We start from the raw sequence: 24402 nt of genomic DNA, 5'->3' as shown, positions 1-24402 counted from the left end.
AGTTTTTGCATTAGTAATATTTTGTTCCAAATTGAACCTTTATTAGAATTATTATTACTTTAAATATGTATTAATCAGGTAAATTGTAAACCTTCACAAGCCGAGGAAATACGACATCCTTCCAAAAATCTTCCACGGCACCCAACAAACCAGCTACAAATTCCATATCAGCTTGTACCCAAACATAATGCAAAGCACCAGTTGTATCAAATGTTGGACTGAGGACACAATAGAGTGCTTTTGTGACATTAGCCATATACATTTGTATTTGAATTTGTGCCATATATTTTGGTGCAATTGTTTCTCTTTTTTCAAGATATTTTTCAAATTCTTCTTCAGTCTTAGGCGCTTTAATTTCTACGATATGATCATCTGTTATGCCATCGGGTGAAGCAGATATGTATGGATAATTTTCACTTAATATGAGACCACAATCTTCATAGGTTTTGTTTTCAAGTTTTTCAGTCTGCTTTAATATAAAGCGTTTATGTTGTTTTAATTGTTGACGTTCTTCACAATTTGTTTCACGATCTTTACAAAAAAGCATTTCCATAATACGATCATCATCAGCGCTGCTTTTACGTGTAACAATTCTATGAATTAATGAGCAGCGAAGTCGCATATATTGAGATTCTAGCCATAAGTGTGATTTGTAACTTGTTCTTGTAGCTTCGTTTAATCGCTCAAATAAACCCTTTTTTGCAACCTCTTCCATATGCACAAGAAAGCTGGTTACGTCTTTAACTTTGTTAGAATTAGAATCTAGCAATGTATGATGCACAAATAATGGTTCAAATTCGTTATGATCTGGCCTACAATGACTGTAGAACAATGAACTATCTAATCCCTGATTAAACATACTATCCAATACAGCATTTAAGAATGCATTTCCTTCTCCATCGGTCACAGCAGATACTTCCATATCGGCCTCAATACGCAAATCATCACAACCAACTTCATCACGAATACGGACAGCCTCACTTCGTCCACTTTCTACTAATAATTCTGCTTCAGTACCCCAAAAGTTGCGTATAGCAGGTGTATCAGTATCTGTACTCTTACGATACAGCCAAAAGATAAACGCCATTATGTGACTGCATGAATCTGATAAGTTTTATTAGTTTCTTATTAGTTTTTCAAATAAAATACATATGTATATATGTACACAATATAAGTACCTTTTTTTGGACATTGTTCACATTCGGCTGAAAAAATTTCTTCTTTTCGTAAATTCACCTTGATAGTAACATTTGCCTGTTTACTAACAATTCTTTTATCTTTATTAAATGCAATGGCACGTGCCTCACATACATCTCCAGTTGTACGGACTTGTACATAGTCAATAAGCAAATCATCGTTTTGTGCAAACCTTTAAATATAAAAAAAAATTTATATATATTTTCAATATTCATACAAGTATATACTTACATAGGCGCTCCGCTGACCGGTTGCTTATTTTTAGCTGCCGTTTTCGTTACAAAACTACAAACCATACCGCTGTGAATAACTGGTATATTGTTAGCATCTCCTTTACGAAAACCGTTTTCTAGTTTAACACGTATTACAATCATTGTAATTAAAATAAATTCGAAAATGAAATTTGTTTTATATTATATTTTGTGCACAAATATAACACAGACAAGCTATCAATTCTTGTGTCAAAGATTATGTTGGCACTACTGCTTACGTCAGTTGTCACTAAAAATAAAACTGAAAATAGTGATGCCAAGTCGAATAATATTATTTTAAAAATAAAATTTTATTTATTATTATAATATTAGTAATATAAAAAGTATAAATAAAAAAAAAATACAAAGATCATTTCTTAAATATATAATATACTACTGTGGCTTTAGTAATTATTTTTATGAGTATTTTTCACTAATTTAATGTTATTACTTGATTATGAATTTCAAATTACTTATAAGCTTATAAGTAATTTAAAGTAATTATTTGAGTTATGAATTTATTTTAAAATTTCGACAAAATAGTTGCGTTGTGTTATTGCGTTTTAGGTGTATTTTTTTTTTACTGTTTCTTTTATTTCGTCATTTGTTCTACTTTTTAAGTTTTTACTATTAAAAATACCGAAATCCAATTTAAAGTATTATAATATAGATATATAGCTATCAATTTTATATACAATTTTAATTCACTGTTCACTGTGCTAGTTTCGATAAAATAAATTTTTTTTTGTATGCTCAATTTATACAAGAATATTATTATTAAGAAAGTTGTAACGTAATTGTTAACTATACATCTAAATTAAATTGTAGAAGTTATAGCTATTATATGGCCTTAATACTATGTTTAGAGACATTTAATTTCCTTAAATTGGAACGGTATGAAAACTTTCGAAATTATCTTGATTTCATTTTTACGAAATTAAGGAAATTTGGCTGTCTGAAAATAATATAAGCTTATCAATTGTACAAGTATATTAAACATGCCAATTTATATGAAACAAGTCAGAAACGATATTTAACATACTTTTAGGCTGCGGTTACACTGCATGTGCAAATTGTGTTGTGTATGTTTTTTCTTGCGAACACTTCTCATGTTGCGGGTACATTGGTTGCGAATTCATATTTCTGCTTTGTTTGTTTTGAAAACAACATAGAATTTAATAACAACCGTTATTATATTATTTATTAATTTCAAATAACAAAACATGAATTTGGTACACATTTGGTGATTTTTATTTATCAAGATATACAAATTGAGAATTTACCCGTTCCTCAACTAACGAAATTAACAAATCGCAAACTATTATATTATTAATTATAATTAATAATATAATAATTAAATATAAGAAGTAGTTCCAAGACCACTGATAATGGGCATTTGGCTATACTCGAAACAGTTATACGGTAAATTAAAAATTCAAATAATTAATATAATATAAACAAAAAATTTTTGTAGTTGTAGTTTATTACTTTTCGAAATCTCTCTACCAAATACAATAGTTTCTATTAAGTAACATAGAAACGCTAAATTACTATTAAAATAAAAGTAAAATTAAATGAAAAAAATAGACACCTGCCAATTTCATTATTTCCACCTTCGATTTCGCGCGAACGAATAAATTTGAATCAAAATATTTTGTTTAATCAAATGTTTGTATGAGAAAGACAACACGTCGCGGGAATAATTCTCAGTAACTTTAACCACTCACATATGTATGTATTTTTATTTTTAATTTTTGAGTTCTTCGATTGAAACAATTATAAAGTCGGTTTTTTCTTTTAAGAATTTTAACTTTTATTTCGATTGATATTTTTAGTATATTTTTATACGTATTTTGGTAAATTAACTTTTGTCTTCATCAGGAATTCCTAATATTGTATTAGGAATATTGTATTGTATTGTAATAATATTAGGAATTCTTCCGATGAAGACAAGAGTGAATTTGTCAAAATACATATAGAAATATATTAAAAATAACGATCGAAATGAAAGTTAAAATTCTTAAAAAAACACTGACATATGATTACGATTGATTTGTTCGTACGAACACGTAAGAAAATAAATAACTGCAATTGCTTTCAAAAAATGTAAACGTGCTGTTTCCAAGAAAATTTAATTTATTTTGGCGCTTAAAACGAGTCGTTATTAAAACCGAAGTAAACTTGTGTTTAGGATTTCCAAAAGGTAATAATTATTAAAATTTAAAAGTGAGTTGTATCTTATATTATACATTGATAGATACGATGGAAAGCAAAAATAAGAATATTGAAAACAACACAAATGTTGAATCTTACAATCAACAAAATACTGCCTTAAATGTTCGGTTGCCACACCTGTCACCAAGTGCTCAATTGGTGTTTTTAGATCATGGTTATTCTGCCATTTCTAACTCTAGAACAAACCCCACGATTTTGGCAAATGATCCTCAAGTGTTCAATTCTCAAGTGCGCCTTAGTCCTACGAGTGCACATGGAAAAAGAGCATACGCGTTGATGTCTGGTACTAGTCTAGAAAAACAAATGGAAGACTTAACTATTGAACCTAAAAAAGATACTCAGGACACTAGTTTCGGTATTGCTAGAGATAAATAATCTCATATTACACCTTTTGAAGCTAGAAACTTCAATTATGTTTTGAAAATTATTAGGATAAGATTGTAAATAAAATAAAAAGGAAACGTTAAACTCTTCAATATAAACTTCGATGATGTTTTATGTGCGTAGAAATGAAGTCGTTTATATTATGTTGAATAAGGAGCATTCCTGAAAAATATATGTCACATGCTATTTAAGTAATAAAATATTATATAAGTATTTTTGTTCATAAAGAGAAATTTTATTTTATTAATGACAATATAATTCATTTATTTGTTTAAAATTATTTACACATTTTAGGTTATGTTATGATTTATGGATATTTCAGACTGAAACCACTTTTTGTTAAACTTAGGAGATTACCATACAATGGTATATTTTTGGCTAATATGTCTTGATATGTGGCTGATTTGTTTGCTATTTTATGCTTCTGCACTTGTTATTTTTCTAAAAAGACGTTTAAAGTACGGGACTGGCATGACCACTCCGGATATTACATATTGGGTTATCCATAAGAATATTGCAGGGTATGGCCAGTTCTACAATTTATAATAATACTCGAACATGGTCGTACCAACTAAATTGATGAAGACTGTTCGAGCCATAAAGTGTATGATGTTGATAATTATAAAAATCAGTGAATCCCCAGTAAGATTATTTTTTATATAGGTTGACTAAATTGTGGAAATATTGTTTGTAGATGTAATAAGGCAAACGAATTGTGTTGGGTGTCGTGTTTGCAGGTCTTGAAAAAAAGAAAACGTAATCGCTAAACATACCAAAGCTCATTTTTAAATCGTGGATCCACTATAACATTCTGGAGCTTAAAGTATGGTAAAAACAGAGGATATAAAAATTGGAAAATACTTGAAATAAATCAAAGGCAGCTAGGAAGTTGATTACTGATTTTTAGTATATAAAAGACATATTACCAATATATGTACAATCCGTATATGTGTGATGTATCTGTGATATTTTATGCAATATTACTGGATGAATTAAATATAGTAATACCGTAAAACGCTTCTACTTACAAAGACACCGAGTAGAGTATTCCCAAGACAATGCACCAATTCATATCGTAGTCGTCGTGGCTTAAACTCACAAATTATGATCCAAATTATTGATCATTCCCTTATGCAGGAAGAGTACCCAGGATATCACTATATTCAAAGTGATATTAGAAGTGATGTGATAAAGTTTCCACGAACACAAATATAAAAATTAATGATAAATTAATTGGAGGAATATGAATATAATAATATATTAGGATAGGCAGGCATGAGGCATTGTTCATAATCTTAAACATTTGGTATAACTGCCGACTAAAATTCAGTTTCCCTAATCTTTATAAAAGCGTTTGAAATCCGTTACCCGAGTGTTATATTAGCTTCTAAAAATATTCAGTTTATTTAATTACTTATCAGCCTAATTTTTTAATTTCAGTTACAATTTATTATGTAATTTGAATCTTTCAGCTAAATTTTTTACTTTTTTAAAGTTGACTAAAATTTTTTTTTTTGAAATTTCAGATATCCTAAGGCAAAAAATGGAGAAAGGATCCATAAGACATGGGTAAGACATTAAAAATTCAAAATTTTTTATTATAAATTTAAGTGTGAAATTAACAATATTATTTAAATATTTAAATACTCCATAGAAATGTTGAAACCCTTCCACACTTCATAAGGCATTTACGTAACTTACGCTGTTGTGATGGTGACTCTATAACTTTAGAATGTCATGTGGAGGGATTACCAGAACCATATATTATTTGGGAAAAAGATGGTCGAGTATTGCCCAGTGATAAAGAGTTTTCGATGTCCTATGATGGTATAAAAGCAACTCTAAGCATACCTCGCGTTTACCCTGAAGACGAAGGAGAATTCACATGTGTTGCGAAAAATAACTTAGGTCGTACGCTTTCCTCAGCTTGTATTATAGTCGATGTACCAGAGGAAAAAGAAAATATGTTAAACAGACAATTATCCCGGCCAACTGGTTTGCTTTCAGCAAGCTCTACGCCAATTTCAACTCCACGTTCCACACCAAATAGAAGCTTTTCACCTATGAGGCTTTCATATCGCAACTCAAGCATTGATATTGGTAGCAGTGAACAAAGACGCTATACTGCACAACAGCAGACAATTTCAGCTCCTAAATTTTTAGCTATACCACATAGTCGAGTTGTAGAAGAAGGTGATAGTGTACGATTTCAATGTGCCATTGCCGGTCATCCAACTCCATGGTCTACATGGGACAAGGATGGTATGATCGTAATACCAACCACACGTATATCTGTGAAAGAAATAGATGATCTACGTTTCTTAGAAATCGATGAGGTGACATTTGATGATGCTGGCTTATATCGTATAACTTTAGAAAATGATTATGGTCGAATAGAAGCTACGGCACGATTGGATGTTATTTGCAGTAGGCGCTATTCAAAATCACCTTCTTCACGTAGTGTAAGAGCTTCGTCTTCACGACGAAATGCTTATATACGCCGTCGAATAATGGGACCATCCACTGCAATTGGTGGGCGCATGGCACTCGCTGCAGGTTTTAGAGGTTCTTCAGTTCCAGCATGTAAATTTTATCATAATGATTCTGAGCTTTTGGAGTCTAATAGAGTTCATATCGAGGTTTTCTCAAATGAAGCAGTTCTTTTTATTGACAATTGCACATATGATGATAGTGGTACATATACATGTATTATTGAAGGCGACCATGAACCAATAACAACTACAGTTAATGTCATTATTCATGACCAAAAATTAATAAAATCGTTTTTACCTAAAGAATCGCGTATTACAAAACATTTGCCGGAAGAAACGCAATCAGTTGAAAGAGAAACTATTGATCTTAGTTTTGAGTTTGATTGCAGTCTACCATATAGTTATGTTTGGACTCGTAATGGAGATGTCATAAATGATAGTGATGATTTCAAGTAAGTACAAAAAATGTTATGGTAAATTTTAGTATCAAATAATATTTTATTGTGCTGGTTTCATATGCAAATATATTGAAATATTTTGAAATTGGAGTTATAAAAATTATTTTAAAAAAAAGTAATTTGTTTTATACTTGTTTTGTTAAAGTAAGTTTTATGAAATTTGTTGATTGTCTGTCCATTGCATTAAAAAATTTCTCAACATTTATTGCCTTATATATTTATTTCCTTTTTTTTAAAATTGTTGTAAAGTTCCACAATGGGAATTTTATCACTTAATGCACTTGAATTATTGTTTTTACCAAATAGGACCAGTACATAAACAAATTGCAAGATTGAGTGAGAAAGACAGAAGAGAGTAAGATAGAAAAGGAGTAAAAGAGAGAGTGCAACAGTGAGTATGATAGAGAGTATGACAGGGAGAGACAGAGAGAGAGAGAGAGAGAATGAGAGAGTGAAATAGAGAGACTCTGGGAGAGAGTGAGAGACAGAAAGTTAGAGGGAGAAAGTGAGTGACAGAGAAGGAAAGAGAGAGAGAAAGAGTGGGAGAAAAAGAGAAAGTGGTAGAAAGAGGGAGGAAGAAGACGTAAAAACAGAGAAATGAAGAAAAAAAATAAAAATAAATTAAAAAAAAATTTAAAAAAATTAAAAAAAATTATTAGTTATTAAAGAAAAAAGTATGATAAAAGGTCAAGATTAATAAAAAATTAATCAAAAAAATTTAAAAATATTTTAGAGATTGCTACACAGTTGTAAGAATATTTCTGATCTGTATTATATTGATAGAAATAGTACATATATTTTTTCTATGCGTATAAATAAAGACAAAAATTCGCAATTAATCAATCAAAAAATTATTTTTAAAATTCTAAAAATATGCCATAGACATTGCTATATAGATCTAAGAATGATTCTGATCTATAGTACAGAAAAGTATATATATTTTTTCTATGCATTTTAGTTATATTGATCATGGCAATGGTATACTATGTTTACGTATTCATGATGCATTCGATCTGGACTCTGGAATTTATGCTTGCAAAATAACAACAATTGATGGTTATAGTTGCTGCACTTCTGGTCAATTAACAGTATTTGAAAGCGTTGCTGATGACACTCCAATATTACTTAAAACCCCACTCCCTGCAATAGCATACCTGGGCTCTAAGGCTTCGTTCTGTGCTAAAATACATTCGAGCGGTAAACAAAGACTACCTGTTGAAGCAAACTGGTACGTTTGTGGACGTAAAGTTACTGTGGCTGACTCACCTGAACTTACGGTAAGCAAATAAGTGTGTCACTTGTTGTTTTTGTTGTATAAAAATTCGTATCAATATTGTGGTTAGCGAGAGATACGTAATTTTTATACGCTAAGTTAAGTAAAGTATTACGAAAAATTGTACAGGGTGTTTATCGAGTTATCTATATAAGTAATTTGTTAACATTTAAAAAAAGAGAACGATTCCAATACATGATTCATACATTGAAGCAAGACATTCATTGATTAATTGATTTAATTTAATTAACTACATCATATATGTAATGTATAGAGAATGATGGACCCTGTAAAAAATTTCACTTTTTATTTTGGTATATCTTACACTTTTAATTTTATTGTTGGTTATTAACAAAAAAACCACACAAACAAAAATTGTGAAAAGATGACGCTAAGTACTCAGTGACCCTGTTGTGTCGCAGAGGTATTCATATGCAAATTTTTACGGCAATTTGTCTTACCCACAATTTTTGTTTTAATAACGCACGCGACAGTAGTACAAATTCCAAAAATATCTTTTAAATTTTACACGCACTTGCATGGGACTGTAATACCCCCTAATTGGATGGTTTTTTCTCTAATAACATGAGACGAGATTATGATAAATATTCAAAATATTTAATTGAAAAAGAGAATGATTCGAAAAGGTTTAGAAGAATTCATTAAATAATAGTTACAACGCTCATATATATCTGTAATCTTTATTATAAAAAAAGTTATTACTTCTACGTGTAGACTTAGATAAGGTTATGATATAAAAATATTTTCAGATTTTTTAAATTAATTTTTAATTTATTTAATCACATATGATTATTTAACTATTATCTCCATTTTTTGTACAAATCCGCTAATTCCATTTATTGAAGAATAGTTTATTATAATATAAGATTAGATAAATATGAGTATATTCATTGCGCACACATTCTACATTATAATATTAAAGAAATTTGAAACTTTGAAAAATCAAATCATTTAAAATAATTTTGGTTTAAGTCTGAGAGAAGATATTTCTATTATCGCAAAGATATCACAGTGGCATAAAATCTTGTCATTACCACTGAAAATGTTGAGTTCAACATTTGTACAACCACTTCACTACAGTTTACGATAGTTGATATTGTCGAAAGTTGATGGATGCATTGAAACGAAGAATCTAGACAAACCATAAGTATGGATTTTAAAACGTATACGTTCGAATAAGTGGATAAATCACAAGTACTTATTTGCAATTAAAAACTCTATTGCGTAATATTTTTGTAATATTTTTGACTTCTGATACGAATATAAGTTTTCTAGTATTATCTAAAATTTGTTCTTAAATTGAGTACTCTCTTAATTTGTTTTTTGAGAGTACCCAAGAGACTAAATTGCATATTTGACGGGTATTCAAGATCCGTTATAAAAAAAATCGATTTTAATTCAGAGCACTCATCTCTAATAAAATAGGTAGAATTCATTACCAATTTTATTCGCACATTATCTGAGAAGGCATGCTATATATTTTCATCCGCATTACAGAGTTTAGTAAAAGACGCCTAAACCTGTAAAAAAAAATATTTTAATAATATAATATAATTTTTTAAAGTTTGTTCTTAAAATACTTGTATTTTTGGTACTTAAGATATTTTTAATTTTGTTGACTTTATTTATTTTTGTTTATTAACACAATTATTTATAAAAATTTATAAATTATATAAAGTAATCACAAAGTAAGTCATCCTATAAATAAAATTGAATCGGTTTAATACAACAATCAAAGTACCATCTAATATGATTTATTCTGAGGTGTTGTACTGAAGGTAATCATCTATTAATTTAAGCAATTCATATTTGCTTGAAGTTTATAAGCCAAATTTTTAAATTAGCTCTTCTGACAAAGAAAAAAGAACTAATATTATAAATAGGATTTATATTTATTTTGTAAAACAAAAAAAATTATTCCACTATGTTTGTCATTTACTCCAAATTATATAGTGCCACCCCCACTTTTAACAATTTAGTCAGAACTGATCAAGTCAGAACTGACCTCAGCATATAACTCAGAGGCAGTTATTGTTGCTAAATTTAATATCATGTTTCTACTAAAGCTAAAACTACTTATGTTAACGAAACTAAAATTTTGTCGTTTCCATCGGTATAAGCTGATTTATGCTTGTGATATAGCTTATTTGTTTACATTTTAAATGTAAAACATATCACAAATATTTCAAAATTTTTTAATATAACTTGTGGGAAATTTATTTTTATGTGTTGTATTCGACATTTTTCCCCTTAAATCATTTGATTTATTTATAATGAATTTATTTATATGAAAACCCTTCTTAATAAGCAAAACTAAGTAAATGAGACAGTGTAAACATGTTAAGAGAGGTAATTATCGACATATATTACAACATTTGCTTATGAAACTTGTGTGAATTTTATATGTAAAATTGTTTTTATTGCTGTACATTTGTCGAATTAATTGCGATAGAGTAAAGGTTCTGTTAGCTGTGTATTAGTTTTTCTTTTGTGTGGGTAGTAAAATAATTTTCGATTCATTTTTGTATTTCTCTTGTTTTCTCTTGTTTTTAATGAACATTAAAAACATTAATGAAATATAAATAAATTTATACTTTTCTAGTTATTTTAAAAATTTAAGGTACTTCTAAATTGTTCAAAGATCACATTCTACTGTTTCGTCTCACAGTTTTTGATTTAAGGACAGGATAAAACCAATGGACTCAGTCAACTATTTTGCCACTAATGCTCATTGGGTGCTTGTCTTACACTCTACCTAAAAGTTTTTATATAATTTGTTTCTGTTGACATAAATGCATTCTTAGCCCACTGTGCACGCACGTATTTATTCAAAAAAATTCTCACGAATTTAAGTGACGATTTTAAAGATCGATTTAATTTAAAGCTGCCAGTGTTCATATATCTGGCCACCTTCGACTCTTTTAGTTTTATTTGAATACTTCAACGGCACTGTAGTGTACTGTTAACTAATGCCCGAGCAATGTTACAGGTATTTGTCTTGTTATTATCAGTGTAACAGATCCATTTACTAATCCGATACGTTGTAATGCATGTTAATTTGAACGTGATTGAACCTCTACAAAAATGGTATTATAATTGATGTGATTTTGCGGCATATTTACAAACTTCATGTACTTCATGTACATTTTTGTCTATTATTTTTTTTTTGCATAGATAATATCGTGTTTGTTATCAGTGGAATGATAGTGAACAGTGGGGTGCTGGATTTCTGGCGGCTCATGGGTAATAATGTGTGCGTAACAAGTGATAAAATGTTTTAAGAAGACGCTTCGAAAACACTTCAAGTGTTCATAATTTGATTTGTTTCCCTACAGTTATTTGTCGATCGATTAAATGAAGCTCAACCTAATCGCTTAGGTTTGATATTTGTTTTGAAATTAGTGCATTGCGCGGAACGTACGCTCCCCGTTTTCTGTCTGTGCATTGTTGCTCTACGGGCTTCTACGGTAGTCGTTTATATATGCCAGCACCGCACTGTTCTACATTATTTACTGATGATCAGCGATTTTTAATGAACTTGCTTTCTTCGTCGTTATCGTCATTATTAATGTTAGTAGTGCGCCAATTGCTTCCAAGTCGTGAGCTCACAAAAATTCTTTCCTAATTTGTAGTGCGCGAATCTGTCGTACGTTTTGAGTTGAAATATATGGGTGTTATTGTTTTTTTTTTTTTTGTTTTGTTGAGAATAGCCATATAAATTAATTTTAAATTAAATTTTTTAAAAAATTATTAATGTTGATATAAATGTATAAGAAAAAAGTATCTCTTTGCATTAAATATCTGAGAAAAAATAATGTTTTCGCCTTGAGAGCGCACAGATGTTTTCGGCATTTCTTTTTTGTTTTGTTGCTTTTTTTATTTGTTTATTTTTTTGTGTTTTTTATATAAAAAATGTGTGAATAATATTTTAAAATAAAATTTGCATAAATTAATTTCTGTTTATTATTCCGTGTTTAGTTTGAGTCTTCCGCCGCAAACGGTTTACATGTGCTTCATATAAATAACGCCAAACATACCCAAAGTGGCGAGGTACAATTCAGCGTCTCATATCCTGGCAAACCAACACACATACGCACCTATACGAGTCTTGTAGTGCTACCAACTGCAGCTGCCACAAATGACTCTTCAACGGTGGAACATATAGAATCAACAATTTTGCCAAACGTTGAATTGGAACCAACAGATTTTCCACCTTATATATTGTTGGGGCCAGAAGATTGTACGGCACTTATAGGTGGCAGCGTTAAACTCAGCATATCATTTGAGTCGAGACCAAAGGCACAAATAAAATGGTTCAAAGCGGTAAGTACGACATAGTGATCTATAGTTGTATGCTTAATATGATATAATACATTATAGTGAGTAAAAATGTTACACATTTCTAATCAAGTTACTTTTAAAACTATTATTTTGATATTGTTTTTGGGTACTTGCTAGTAATTTCGCTAAAAATTGATTAAAAAGTGTAGACTTAAAAAAGATACTATATCCAAAAAAAGCAGAAAATCTTTTAAGGAAGCAGAAAAATCTTCTAAAAATAAGTAAATAATTTTAAACAATAAAATTCATGCAAACATTTAATCGAGAGATAGTCGAATAGGTTCAAAGATGTTAATTTGATAAAAATTTCTTCTAATGCTATGTTTACTAAGTGGCGAAGATACCTAGCTTTAAGACTTTTTCATACTAAATTTACAATTTTCTTGAATTTCACGCTTTGAATCAACGTATACGGATGACGATACGTAAAATGTATTCATAACACTATTCAAAAACAAACTCTTCTTGTAAGTAAATATGATTATGACTAAAATTACTTGCACTATTCAAACAAAATTCTATCAGTAACTCTCCATATAACACGATGAGACCCTATTTAGTTGTTTGGAACATCATGGGAACATCATTTACAAAGTGTGTTAAAGTAATCAAAACTTTTTCAAATAGATGTTTGTTGTTATTGTAAACAGCTGGGGCCCAATCCGCAGCATCGTTAATGTAAATACTGCCCTGACATTTATTCGAATAAATAAAGGAAGTAGTAAGTGTGTTTTATTTTAAACTTGTTATAACTCTAACGGAAATATTTTAATTGATAAACCACACACACACATACTCATCAATTTGAGTCCAATCGATCTTTCGCGCCGTCTCTTTGAATTCGTTAGGTGCCTTCACCTTCACAAAGGTCCGCTCTTATTCCGAAAGAATTCAACTCTCTTTCATATTTTCTTTACTCAACATATCCTCATTTATGTATTCATATTTGTAATTCTTTACATGTTATCTTGCATATAGATCTCCACGGGCTAGAACTAGAACAACAATAATCATTGCTGAACAAATTTTATAGTGCTAATTATTTATTCCATAGCAAAGTTTATTAGAGATGTACATGATTTCGAAATGGTACTGACCACAGGTTATAAGCAACATTGAGTCCAATCGAAGTACACGATCAGTGCTGATCTTATTTAACTGACTATTGAGATGAACAAACTATTATACGTTGAAGTCTAGAAAATACAAAAATAACATTTTTGTTTCAGTAAAAATAATAATTATTTGTGCCTTTAATTTAGCAAATCATATTTTTCCTTCAGTAAAAATAATAATTATTTATGCCTTTAACTCGGTAAGAAAATATAATTTATACCATCATCAAAAAACGCTAATATTTCATACAACTATTTTACAAATAAAAAAATAAGATTTATAATGTTTACTTCTTGACAATAGGTGCATGTAGAGAAGTTTTGAATTGACATTTTCACGACCCGGTAAGATCAATAATCCACAGTATTCACCTCACCTCAGTATTCGTGCAACTTTTATATTTCTGAAAAAAAGACATTTGTCGATGAAACGATAGCATTTTTTATCCTGTACAAAGCCATTCCAGTACAAAGTATTTTTATTATCTCAAAAAATACTAACAAATCATTTAGTATATTAAACCTAAATTTTTTTTTGTTAATTTAACTAAAATATTATACAGCATTAGATACTTAACGACAATCATTGTCTAAAAATCTCCCTAATAATTTTAATTTGTAATGGTATAATATAAAGGCAAATGCATACAGGGTGATCAAATCAGCACTATATTTTTTTGCAATTTTTTTTACGCTCTCAATAGAATCAACATTTGCGTTAAGTATTGTTTAGCTACTCATATTGAAAGGATAGACTGTTTGTTAACGTATAGAAATTGTTAAAATTTATTCCAAAAATTATTAAACTATTCAGACTACGTTTATGTGTTATTTGAAATTTTTGTTCAACAACTCGACCTAGTATTCCTAATATAATTAAATATTTGGATTAAATTGCAATATATGTGATATTAAGAATCCAACCCGTCAAAAACACAAACGTACTATTAGGAATCTGATTAATATTATAATAATATTCTTAATACTATTAATATAATATATGTAATATAATATTATAAATCAAAGTGTGGATGAAAATGAGAAAGAATACACTTAGCGTTGTTATCAAGAATTTAGACTTTTTTATAACATAATAGTTTATAATGGTTATGATGGTTTATAAAGACTTGCATTACGGGGTTTATAAAATTTAGTTGATCTAAGAACTTGAATTAAAGACTACATTTGTTATGTGGAATTTTGCAGTTAGAGTTTTGGAGTACAGAATTATTGGTTCATAAAGAAAAATTAATAGTAATGAATCTCAGCATCTGATGAAGTGGATTAGTAGATAAACATAATTGCAACATTAGAAGTGAAGAAAAACCATAAATTGTTTCTGAAACACACCACAAAAATAACACTTCGTGATTTATGGTCTGGAAATGTAAGCGGACCCTATTTTCTGAGAAATAAAAATATTATTGCAGTTACCGATTACTAATTTTTTTGTGGCATGAATTAAACGATTTTTTCTGAAATATATAGTGTGGTTAACATTGTATACGTCTCGTGATATATTCAATTAATTAAAAAAAAAAGTTGATAATATATAGCTCTTATTTGATCACCCTTTATTTATTACAACATAACTCAGAACAGTTTCCAAATAGAGAATTGTTTCCTTTGCTTCCTCGAATTTAAATAACAAATTATATTTTTTTTATAGAAAAACCATGACTGAAACCTAAAAGTATTTTTACAAAATATTTTTTTTCGAACATGTTTGTATAAGCATTTTCAAAATTAAAAATATTTGAAATGTTTTAGTCAATAAAATACATTTGTTTTATTTAAGAAATAATTTTATTACACTAAACATTGTTTTTTTTTCGATCATATTCCAGACCATACCATACCATTGTATCTTTTTTGTGAAATGTAGAATTGTTACTTTTTTCAAAGTAGGATAGGGGTGTTCACAGTCATATTTGAATAGCTAATAACCTTATAGGTCAGAAAATAATTCTCAATTTTTGTATAATCATCAAAAATTATGAAAAAAAATTGTAGAAATCATAATAGTTTAGTCAATAAAACATTATTCCAAATATTATTCTAAACATTGTTTTTTTCGATCATATTCCATAACATACCATTATGCCATTATTCCAAAATACCGGATTTTTATTTTAATAAAAGTAAGATAGAATTTTTAAGAATCATTTGATTGAACAGATTTGAACACCTAATAATCTGATAGGTCAGAAAATATTTTTCAATTTTTGTCGGGTCATCAAAAATGCGTATAGCCTAGAGCTGGCAGAATGTTTTTTTTTTTTAATTTCCTGTTTGACCAAATCTGGTAGAGATTTGTGTTCTGACTTTAAGAATTAAATGCTATATAGATATTTTTGTTATAACAGCTTATGTTTTGTTGGTGATCGGTTTTCAAATATGATGTGTATAATATGCTAGGTTGTCTTTATTGCAAACCTAATTGGAATAAACATACTTATGAGAATCCAAATTTTGATCTATTTTTTGTGTTTTTTTTGTTGATGTGTCCTTTGACAAATTCTAATTGCCTTGTTTATTTTAGATTAAAAACTCGATTCAAAATTTCTATAATAGCACTCTAATAGAACTTACTGGTATTGTAGAGTGGAGAATAAAGTCGTAAAAAAATGCTAGAAGCTTGCCTGGCACTTATGCACAACCGAAAAAAATAACAATTTTTGCATCTTTATCTACTGAAGAAATAACACTCGGTAAAGTAGGGTCAATATTACAATTTATTGTTGCAGTTGAACTCAGAGAAATATTGGGTCTGTTCCACGAGTTACTCGTAGTAACTTTGAGTAACACTGTGTATACACAAGTACGTTCCACCAGCAAATTTTCGTGAAAATTTTACTTGCGTTTTACTTGAGTTTACCTATGAGTAGCTCGTGGAACAGGCCTATTTATTTTAATTCTATTAACGATTTAACATTAAATCTAAAGGTGCAATGTGAAACTTTACAACTTAATAATAATAACCTTGATGTACAAAATTCAAAATTATAGATTCTATCGTCTTTAAATAGTTTCGTCAATTAATACGCCAAGAATGTATAAGCTACGGACCCCTAATACTTAAAACATTAATATTTATTCAAATTTGTGACTATACATAATGATATATACACAATACAGTTTTATATTCTAGTCGTTGCCTTATTAGTTAACGAATTATCCGCCGTCAAATATTTGCATACCTTTTAAGGGAACTTTGCATAATAAAAATATGAAAATTTATTTTGTAAAAACAAATCATTGCGTCACAATTTGGCGTCAAAATTTTCATTTATTATCAATGAAAATGTATAAAAATTGTTTATTGGTTTCATGTCATTAAACAAAATTAATTTTCTATATTAGGTTTTAAATTTTACGCTATGAGCGGTAATTGTAACACATAACAGTAATATATCGTTGAGGTTCATTTAATTTAATCTTCGCCCGTGGTTATTTGTCTATTAATAATAAAAATTAATACAAATTTTTTTTATTTTTAAAATAAATAAAATATTTTTTAATATTATATTTTTATACGTTTTCGAAGTACAGAGGTTTTAAATTAAAATTAAAATTAAAATTTTTAATTTTAGTTTAATTTTGTATTTAAATTAAGATTAATTAGAAAATTAATATGGAGGATTGAACCTTATTATAGAGTATTTTATGGTCGATTATAAATGTCATCTGAGTTCTACGTCTACTCTATTCAGTTCTTAATTATGTTTATATGTATATATATTTAATATATCTGTATATATTAGTTTTATATACAAATTCATATTTATATATATTAAATTTGTTTATTACATTAATTTGATATTAATTTCATAAAATGATGAAGATTTTCTAAGGAATAGTTAAATACTGTAGCAAAGTATTATTATGTATTATTATTATATTATAGATATTATTTAATTAATTTTGTTTGTGGCAAAATCTCCTCTTCTATCTAGGTAGAACTTAAGTATCGTTTTTTTACAATACTATGTTTCTAAATTACCACAGTTTAGCAAATTTTTCTTTGTTATATTTGGATAATATTACATTATTTTATTTTTATGGTATCCCAAATAAATAAAAATTAATATGTTTTAAATAATTTATCACACTTTATGTTTATATACTTCATTGATAAAGACTTTAATATATATTTCTTTGTACAACCGATTCAAAAAAACTAGTATCCAGTGCCGTAAGTTATTACATTTAAAATAAAATATTCCTCGTACTACAACTACTAATATTAATAATGTTGATATTTGTAGAACTGGTTCTAGGATTATTACAATGACATAACCTATTGGTTTCGATAAAAATATAAGTATATAATTTATATAAGCAGGGTACCTTCCAATTGAATTGATTTAATGCAAATTGATTTAAAATAAAAATAAAACATATTTATTCAAAATGCAATTAAAAAGAAGATATAATATTTATTATTTCAAAAGGGAATGATTAGCTGATTATCGAAGTATAAGTAGATTTTTTTATAATTCTAAAGACACTCTCACCTTGATTAGATCAGCAGAGTTCGGAATTTGGAGAATTTCTGTATGGCATTTACTGTCAATTTTTTGTATCAATACAGAACCGTCATTTACATATTAATTGAACATATGGATATTAAAAATTGAAATTCAGGTGATAGTTTTATCATCGATATTACTGGCATTGATTGACGGATTGAAATATTTAAAATAGTTTTTCAAGAATATTTATTAGTAAATCGGGGTGTTTTTTATCAGTTCTAGTTTTTTAGAATTGATATCGAAATATGCAGTTCATCTTACATTTTAAAAATTAATTGAGATTATTTGAATATATTTATACTAAGGCACATACCCCATAGCGTCTCAAAGCTCTCGCATCTTCCCGTGTAATGAATCCAGGGATTATATTTATACGTATATCTATTCATTATTAATGCAGCAAGACCGAAGAAGCAAGAAATTGATTTAAATGATTGAATTTTTTTGAAAAACTCTTTGAAGTAAATTTCTGGCTATGGACTTGGATATTATTATAAATTCTTATTATATTATTATATTATATTTTTATATTATGTTAATTATAAGTGGAAAACTATTTTTGATTTATAATTTAATGAATTTATTTCTTAAAGTCCAAGTATTCACAAATATTAAAGGAAATCTTCTGTTCAAATCAGAAACATTTTATAATAAATATATTTTTACGAATTTTAGCTTCGTAAATATTTACTTTAAATTTTTAATAAACTTTTTATAAAAATTTCGAAAATGTACTTATAAGTACATTATAAAAATAAATTTATCTAGATACGTATGAACTCATTGACGCGATCAAAATAGTGTAACAATGATGAAATGTCACGAACTGTTTGCGGTATTGACGTACATTTACATGCGTCCCCGCACCTCCTTAAATGTATTCAAAAGTATCTGCAGTTACAGAGCGAGTTTAAATTCATAATTAAAAACCGCAAAATCAATGTACTAAATAGAAAATAATTGAATAAATATATTTAAGGTTTTTGTTATTTGCAAATGCTTTTCATTTTTAGTTTATATTCTATTTTTGTACTAAAATCATTTAAATTTGAACTCCAACAGTGCCGTCCAATAACGGAGAATGAGCATATAACGATCATAACGACCGAGAACAGTTCAACAATTTATTTAACAGATATAGTAGCCGATGATAGTGGTAAATATACAGTCGAAGTTATGAATGAGCTAGGCACAGACATGGCTGCAGCATCTGTAGCGGTGTACTCAAAACCTGACCCGCCAAGTGGTAAGCCTAGTATTTCGTCTGGACCCGATCGTATTGCAGTTGCTTGGTGTGGTCCACCATATGATGGTGGTTGCATGATAACAGGATTTATGTAAATTAATATAACACTCAAATTTAAATATTATTATTTATTTTATTATTGTGTATACACAGCATTGAGATGCAACAACTGTCGGCTGGACTTGAAAGCAATTCAGCGCCAGAATCTGATTGGCAAGAAGTAGCAACAGTTGTCGACTCTCTAGCGTACACTGTTAAAAACCTGAAACCGCAAACAGCTTATAGGTTTCGAGTGCGCGCAGAGAATGTGTATGGCCGCAGTGAACCGAGTTTACCAAGTGATCGTGTTGAATTAGCGGCAGAAGACTTGTCAGTGGAAGGTAATTCAAAAACTTTAAATCTATAAATATGTATAGTAATATTTTCTTTAATGAGAACAACTATATTACTTATAGACATTAACTGTAAATTGCGTAAAAAATATTTCAAAGTATTAATAATTTTTTGTTTAATTTTACAGAAATAGATTTCAATCGGCCTATCTGCGTTAAGTCTGGAGGTGATTTTAAAAATCGTTTTGAAATACTCGAAGAATTGGGAAAAGGGCGCTTTGGTATAGTTTATAAAGTACAAGAGAAAGAGGAACCACACCAGGTGCTTGCCGCTAAAATTATTAAATGCATTAAATCCCGAGATCGTGAGAAAGTGAAAGAAGAAATTTCCATAATGAATTCTCTCAAACATCCAAAGCTCTTGCAATTGGCTGCATCGTTTGAAAGCGCAAGAGAATTAGTTATGGTGATGGAATAGTGAGTATATACAGTACAATATAATTAAATATACATTAATATATATATTTTTTCTTTTATTATAGCATAACTGGTGGTGAGCTTTTCGAACGCGTTGTAGCAGACGATTTCACATTGACTGAATTAGATTGTATATTATTTTTGCGACAAATTTGTGAGGGTGTGGATTATATGCACAGCCAATCCATTGTACATTTGGACTTGAAACCAGAAAATATTATGTGCCATACGCGTACAAGTCATCAAATAAAAATAATTGATTTCGGCTTAGCCCAACGTTTAAATGACACTTTACCGGTGCGTGTATTATTTGGCACCCCAGAATTCATACCACCAGAAATTATAAGTTATGAACCAATCGGCTTTCAATCGGATATGTGGAGTGTTGGCGTTATTTGCTATGTACTGTATGTGTTCAATGTATTTATTTTTATATTTTGTGTATTAATCTGTTTTCTTTGGTATAGTTTATCAGGGCTCTCACCTTTTATGGGTGATTCTGATGTCGAAACATTTGCCAACATTACACGCGCTGATTATGATTTCGATGACGAAGCGTTTGATTGTATATCACAAGAAGCTAAAGATTTTATAGGTAGTTTACTAATACATCGTAAAGAGCGACGACTTACTGCTAAGGAGTGTCTGAAATCAAAATGGTTAACTCAAGGACATGATGAAAATCTGAGTAACAATAAAATTTGTACTGACAAACTAAAGAAATTTATTATAAGACGCAAGTGGCAAGTAAGTATTGTGAAATGGATGTTTTTTATTATTAAATTTTACTTCTTGCATGTCTGCATTTGATTAATAGATCTGAAATTTTAGTAAACATTACTACTAATCAAGGATTATATCTTAAGTATCTGTATTTTTTTTTGTTGGTATTTTAACTTGTTATATGATATTTTATTTAGTTTTAATGCCAGATATAGATATAGATATACAGATATAGATAAAGATAATATTGATATTATATAGATAAATACGTCTATAAAAAATTGTTCAATAATCATTTTTTAATAAGTACGAAATACAATAAAAATATTCTTAACTTAACTATATAATATTTGAAGAGTGTAATCGTACCCAATTCTATGTTTAAACATTCATTGGTTGCTTAATAAGTTAACAATACCAATATAAGGTTTGGTTTTCTGAGTATTGACTCTCATAAGAATTAAGTATTTAATTACATAATTGTATATAAACTTTTCACAAATTTCCTTTAAACGTAAACCTAATGAATTGAAATCGATTACACGATGCAGTTATTTAAATTCAAACTTTTGCAGTTTTTATTATTGTAAGCCGAAGAGACCTGATGTACTTGTCCCTATAAAAAGAGATATATAGTCATCTCAAAAGACAAGTGGCTCTAAAACTGATCGCTACTAAAACCGTTATGATTGTTGTAGCTTGTTGTGAGACGTTGTCAGTTCCGAGAGCTCCAACAAGCAAGGAGCAGACTAGGGCAATCATATTAGTTAAAAATAATTGATAGGCAGTGAAGATGGATAGTGAAATTTTGGTTATAGTGGAATAGGATACTGATATAAAGTAATGTAAAGAAAAGGAAATGGAGAAAATAATTCTGACTCTCGTACCTACCTGTGTAAACTATTTTACTATTTTAATATAATAAATGCATAAATTAGTTATGTGTGCTGTGGGACGTATGTAAAAAGTAACTTTTAACCGTTTTAATTTGTATCAATTTATTCAATTTTCAGTCCCTATCAAATATTCTTCCTGATTGCTCTAGTACAACTTTACTCGCTCAATATAGTTTTTCTTGTTATAGCTTTAACAGTTCTTAAATATGTAAATTATAATATATAATATAATATACATATAATATATGTATAATATATATTAATATTATAGATTTCACTCTATATCGGACTTTTTTGTTCTTAATGTCTGGATGATAGAGCTATTTTATGGGTAGGCATATACATAATACATTAAGACCGAAAAGTTTTCGGAAATTCTCATTTAAAATTCGCGCGCTTTATATTTTTCGATATTTTAAGTTTATGTAGTTTGGCAGCAATTAAGGACAATTACTATGCCAAAAATGAGCGCGATCTGTCAGACAGTTCGTTTAAGGCAGCTGTTGAAACCAGTTCACCTCAGTAGTGCGTTGCGAAAAAAACAATGGAAAAAAATATTGAACAAAGAGTTTGCATCAAATTTTGTGTTTCGAACGAAATTTCGTGTGCAGAATCGTTGCGAATGCTACAAAAGGCTTATGGGGAATCAGTTTTATCGAAAACTCAAGTTTATGAGTGGTACAAAGCCTTTCAGGACGGTCGTACGACCGTCGAAGACATTTCGCAACGCACTACTGAGGTGAACTGGTTTCAACAGCTGCCGTAAACGAACTGTCTGACAGATCGCGCTCATTTTTGGCATAGTAATTAAGGACAGTGCTGCCAAACTACATAAACTTAAAATATCGAAAAATATACAGCGCGCGAATTTTAAATGAGAATTTCCGAAAACTTTTCAGTCTTAATGTATATTAATTATCCAATCATTTGCCTAAATTAGCACGATATTATATGTCATATAATGTTATGTAGTGAATTTGTATTACTTTTTTAATCAAATTAGTTTGATCACTGATATTATTATAATTTCTTTCATGGAGAGTTCTATTTATCTATTACTTTCTAGTTTTAGACATGTTTACTTTTAAACATGTAAGGATTTCTGTTCTTTTTATGTAAAGATTTCTTTGTATTAGTAATACTTATTATTCTTGTTGAATTTTTTTTTATTTTACTATTTTACTTATAACATAGTAATATATTATAGAGATGTTGCGATTCTCAAATATATAAATTAATAATAATTAAAAAAATAATGTTTATTTAATATTTATTTAAAAAAAAAATGACTACATACAAATTTTATTAAATATTAATAATGTATATTTTAAATAACAAATTTTAGTATATATATATATATAATTGCTGTATATGTAGTGTTTTTTATTTTTATTTTAATTCTGATTTGTTTTGTTTTATTTTAACATTTATATTATTAATTTTTATTTTCGCATTTATTTAAATTTATTACTTTTAATTTTAAATAATTAAATTGCTTTAAAATGCTTGATTAATGTGCTTTAGAAAACTGGCAACGCAATTAGAGCTTTAGGCCGCATGGCTACATTATCTGCTTCACGCCGTAATTCCGCTGTTTCCAATTCCTTACCCACCAGTCCCAGACCCTCAGTGTCGGGTACATCTATTTTCAATCCAAATTTACCTGCACAAATGAGTTCGTTGCATGAGGAGGATGACGATTTCAGTATAGAGTTACCAACTCTGGATGCCCAACGCAGAATGCAGCAATCATTAAAAGTGCGTGACAAATCTTATTGCAGTGAACGCAGTGATTCCGGCTATAGCGAATGCTCCACATGCAGTGGTGGTCCATGTCACTGTATACACGCGACCAAAGACTCTGAACGCGATGGTTCAGAAACAGTAAGAGACGAAAGCACAGTATTGTCAATTGCTGTACCGCATGATGTACTTAAATCGAAGCTAGAACTTATTGTCAAGCATTCTGATGCCATAATCAGCAGCGAAGGAATAAAAGAAAAGATGCTTATTACAGGAAAACAATATAAACATGATATCGGGATCAATGAAAATCGTGAACAGCAAGTAGAAATACAGTTCGCTTCCTCAGGGGAATTAACGACTGGTACGACAGTAACTACAACAACGAAGGAACCGATAATGCGTTCCGATTTTACAAACACAATAAAAATGCGCAAAAAGTCTCTTGAAAATAGTGTAATACGAGAAAAAGTCAAACAACCGAAAGCCGTACTAGAAACTTCTGGAAAGGTTTCTATGTTAAAAACCAAATTTAGCTGTCCTGCAAATAATAGTTTAACAGTGAGTCACGCCGCTAGCATTAACAGAAGTTACAAGAGCAAAGATTGTATGGATTTAGCAAAGAATAAAAATGTTTTGAATCGTTTTGCCTGCAATAATAAAAGTATTATATTTTTTTAATA

The 24402-nt window shown here is 29.0% G+C and overlaps 2 protein-coding genes across 2 annotated transcripts in view; one reads left to right on the top strand and one right to left on the bottom strand.

The window, feature by feature from the left end:
• Window positions 1-24402, top strand: part of LOC119677456 (muscle M-line assembly protein unc-89-like) — a 46026-nt gene that overhangs the window by 21087 nt on the left and 537 nt on the right. Inside the window, exons 11-20 of the mRNA XM_038088803.1 lie at window positions 5594-5636; window positions 5722-7011; window positions 7976-8294; window positions 12290-12634; window positions 19365-19639; window positions 19702-19928; window positions 20069-20357; window positions 20423-20764; window positions 20825-21104; window positions 23501-24383. Coding sequence (XP_037944731.1) covers window positions 5594-5636; window positions 5722-7011; window positions 7976-8294; window positions 12290-12634; window positions 19365-19639; window positions 19702-19928; window positions 20069-20357; window positions 20423-20764; window positions 20825-21104; window positions 23501-24383 — 4293 coding nt within the window. The remainder of the gene's footprint in view (window positions 1-5593; window positions 5637-5721; window positions 7012-7975; window positions 8295-12289; window positions 12635-19364; window positions 19640-19701; window positions 19929-20068; window positions 20358-20422; window positions 20765-20824; window positions 21105-23500; window positions 24384-24402) is intronic.
• Window positions 11-1689, bottom strand: LOC119677457. The gene is made up of 3 exons (XM_038088804.1): window positions 1429-1689; window positions 1179-1369; window positions 11-1104 (listed from the first exon to the last, which is right to left on the bottom strand). The coding sequence occupies exons 1-3, from the start codon at window positions 1569-1571 to the stop codon at window positions 71-73; spliced, it is 1368 nt and encodes a 455-aa protein (XP_037944732.1). The 5' UTR covers window positions 1572-1689; the 3' UTR covers window positions 11-70.

Source organism: Teleopsis dalmanni, chromosome 2, assembly GCF_002237135.1.
Source record: "Teleopsis dalmanni isolate 2A chromosome 2, ASM223713v2, whole genome shotgun sequence".
NCBI classification, from domain to species: Eukaryota; Metazoa; Arthropoda; class Insecta; order Diptera; family Diopsidae; genus Teleopsis; species Teleopsis dalmanni.
The sequence above is the reverse complement of the archived record's forward strand: the minus strand, read 5'-3'. Positions and strand labels throughout refer to the sequence as shown.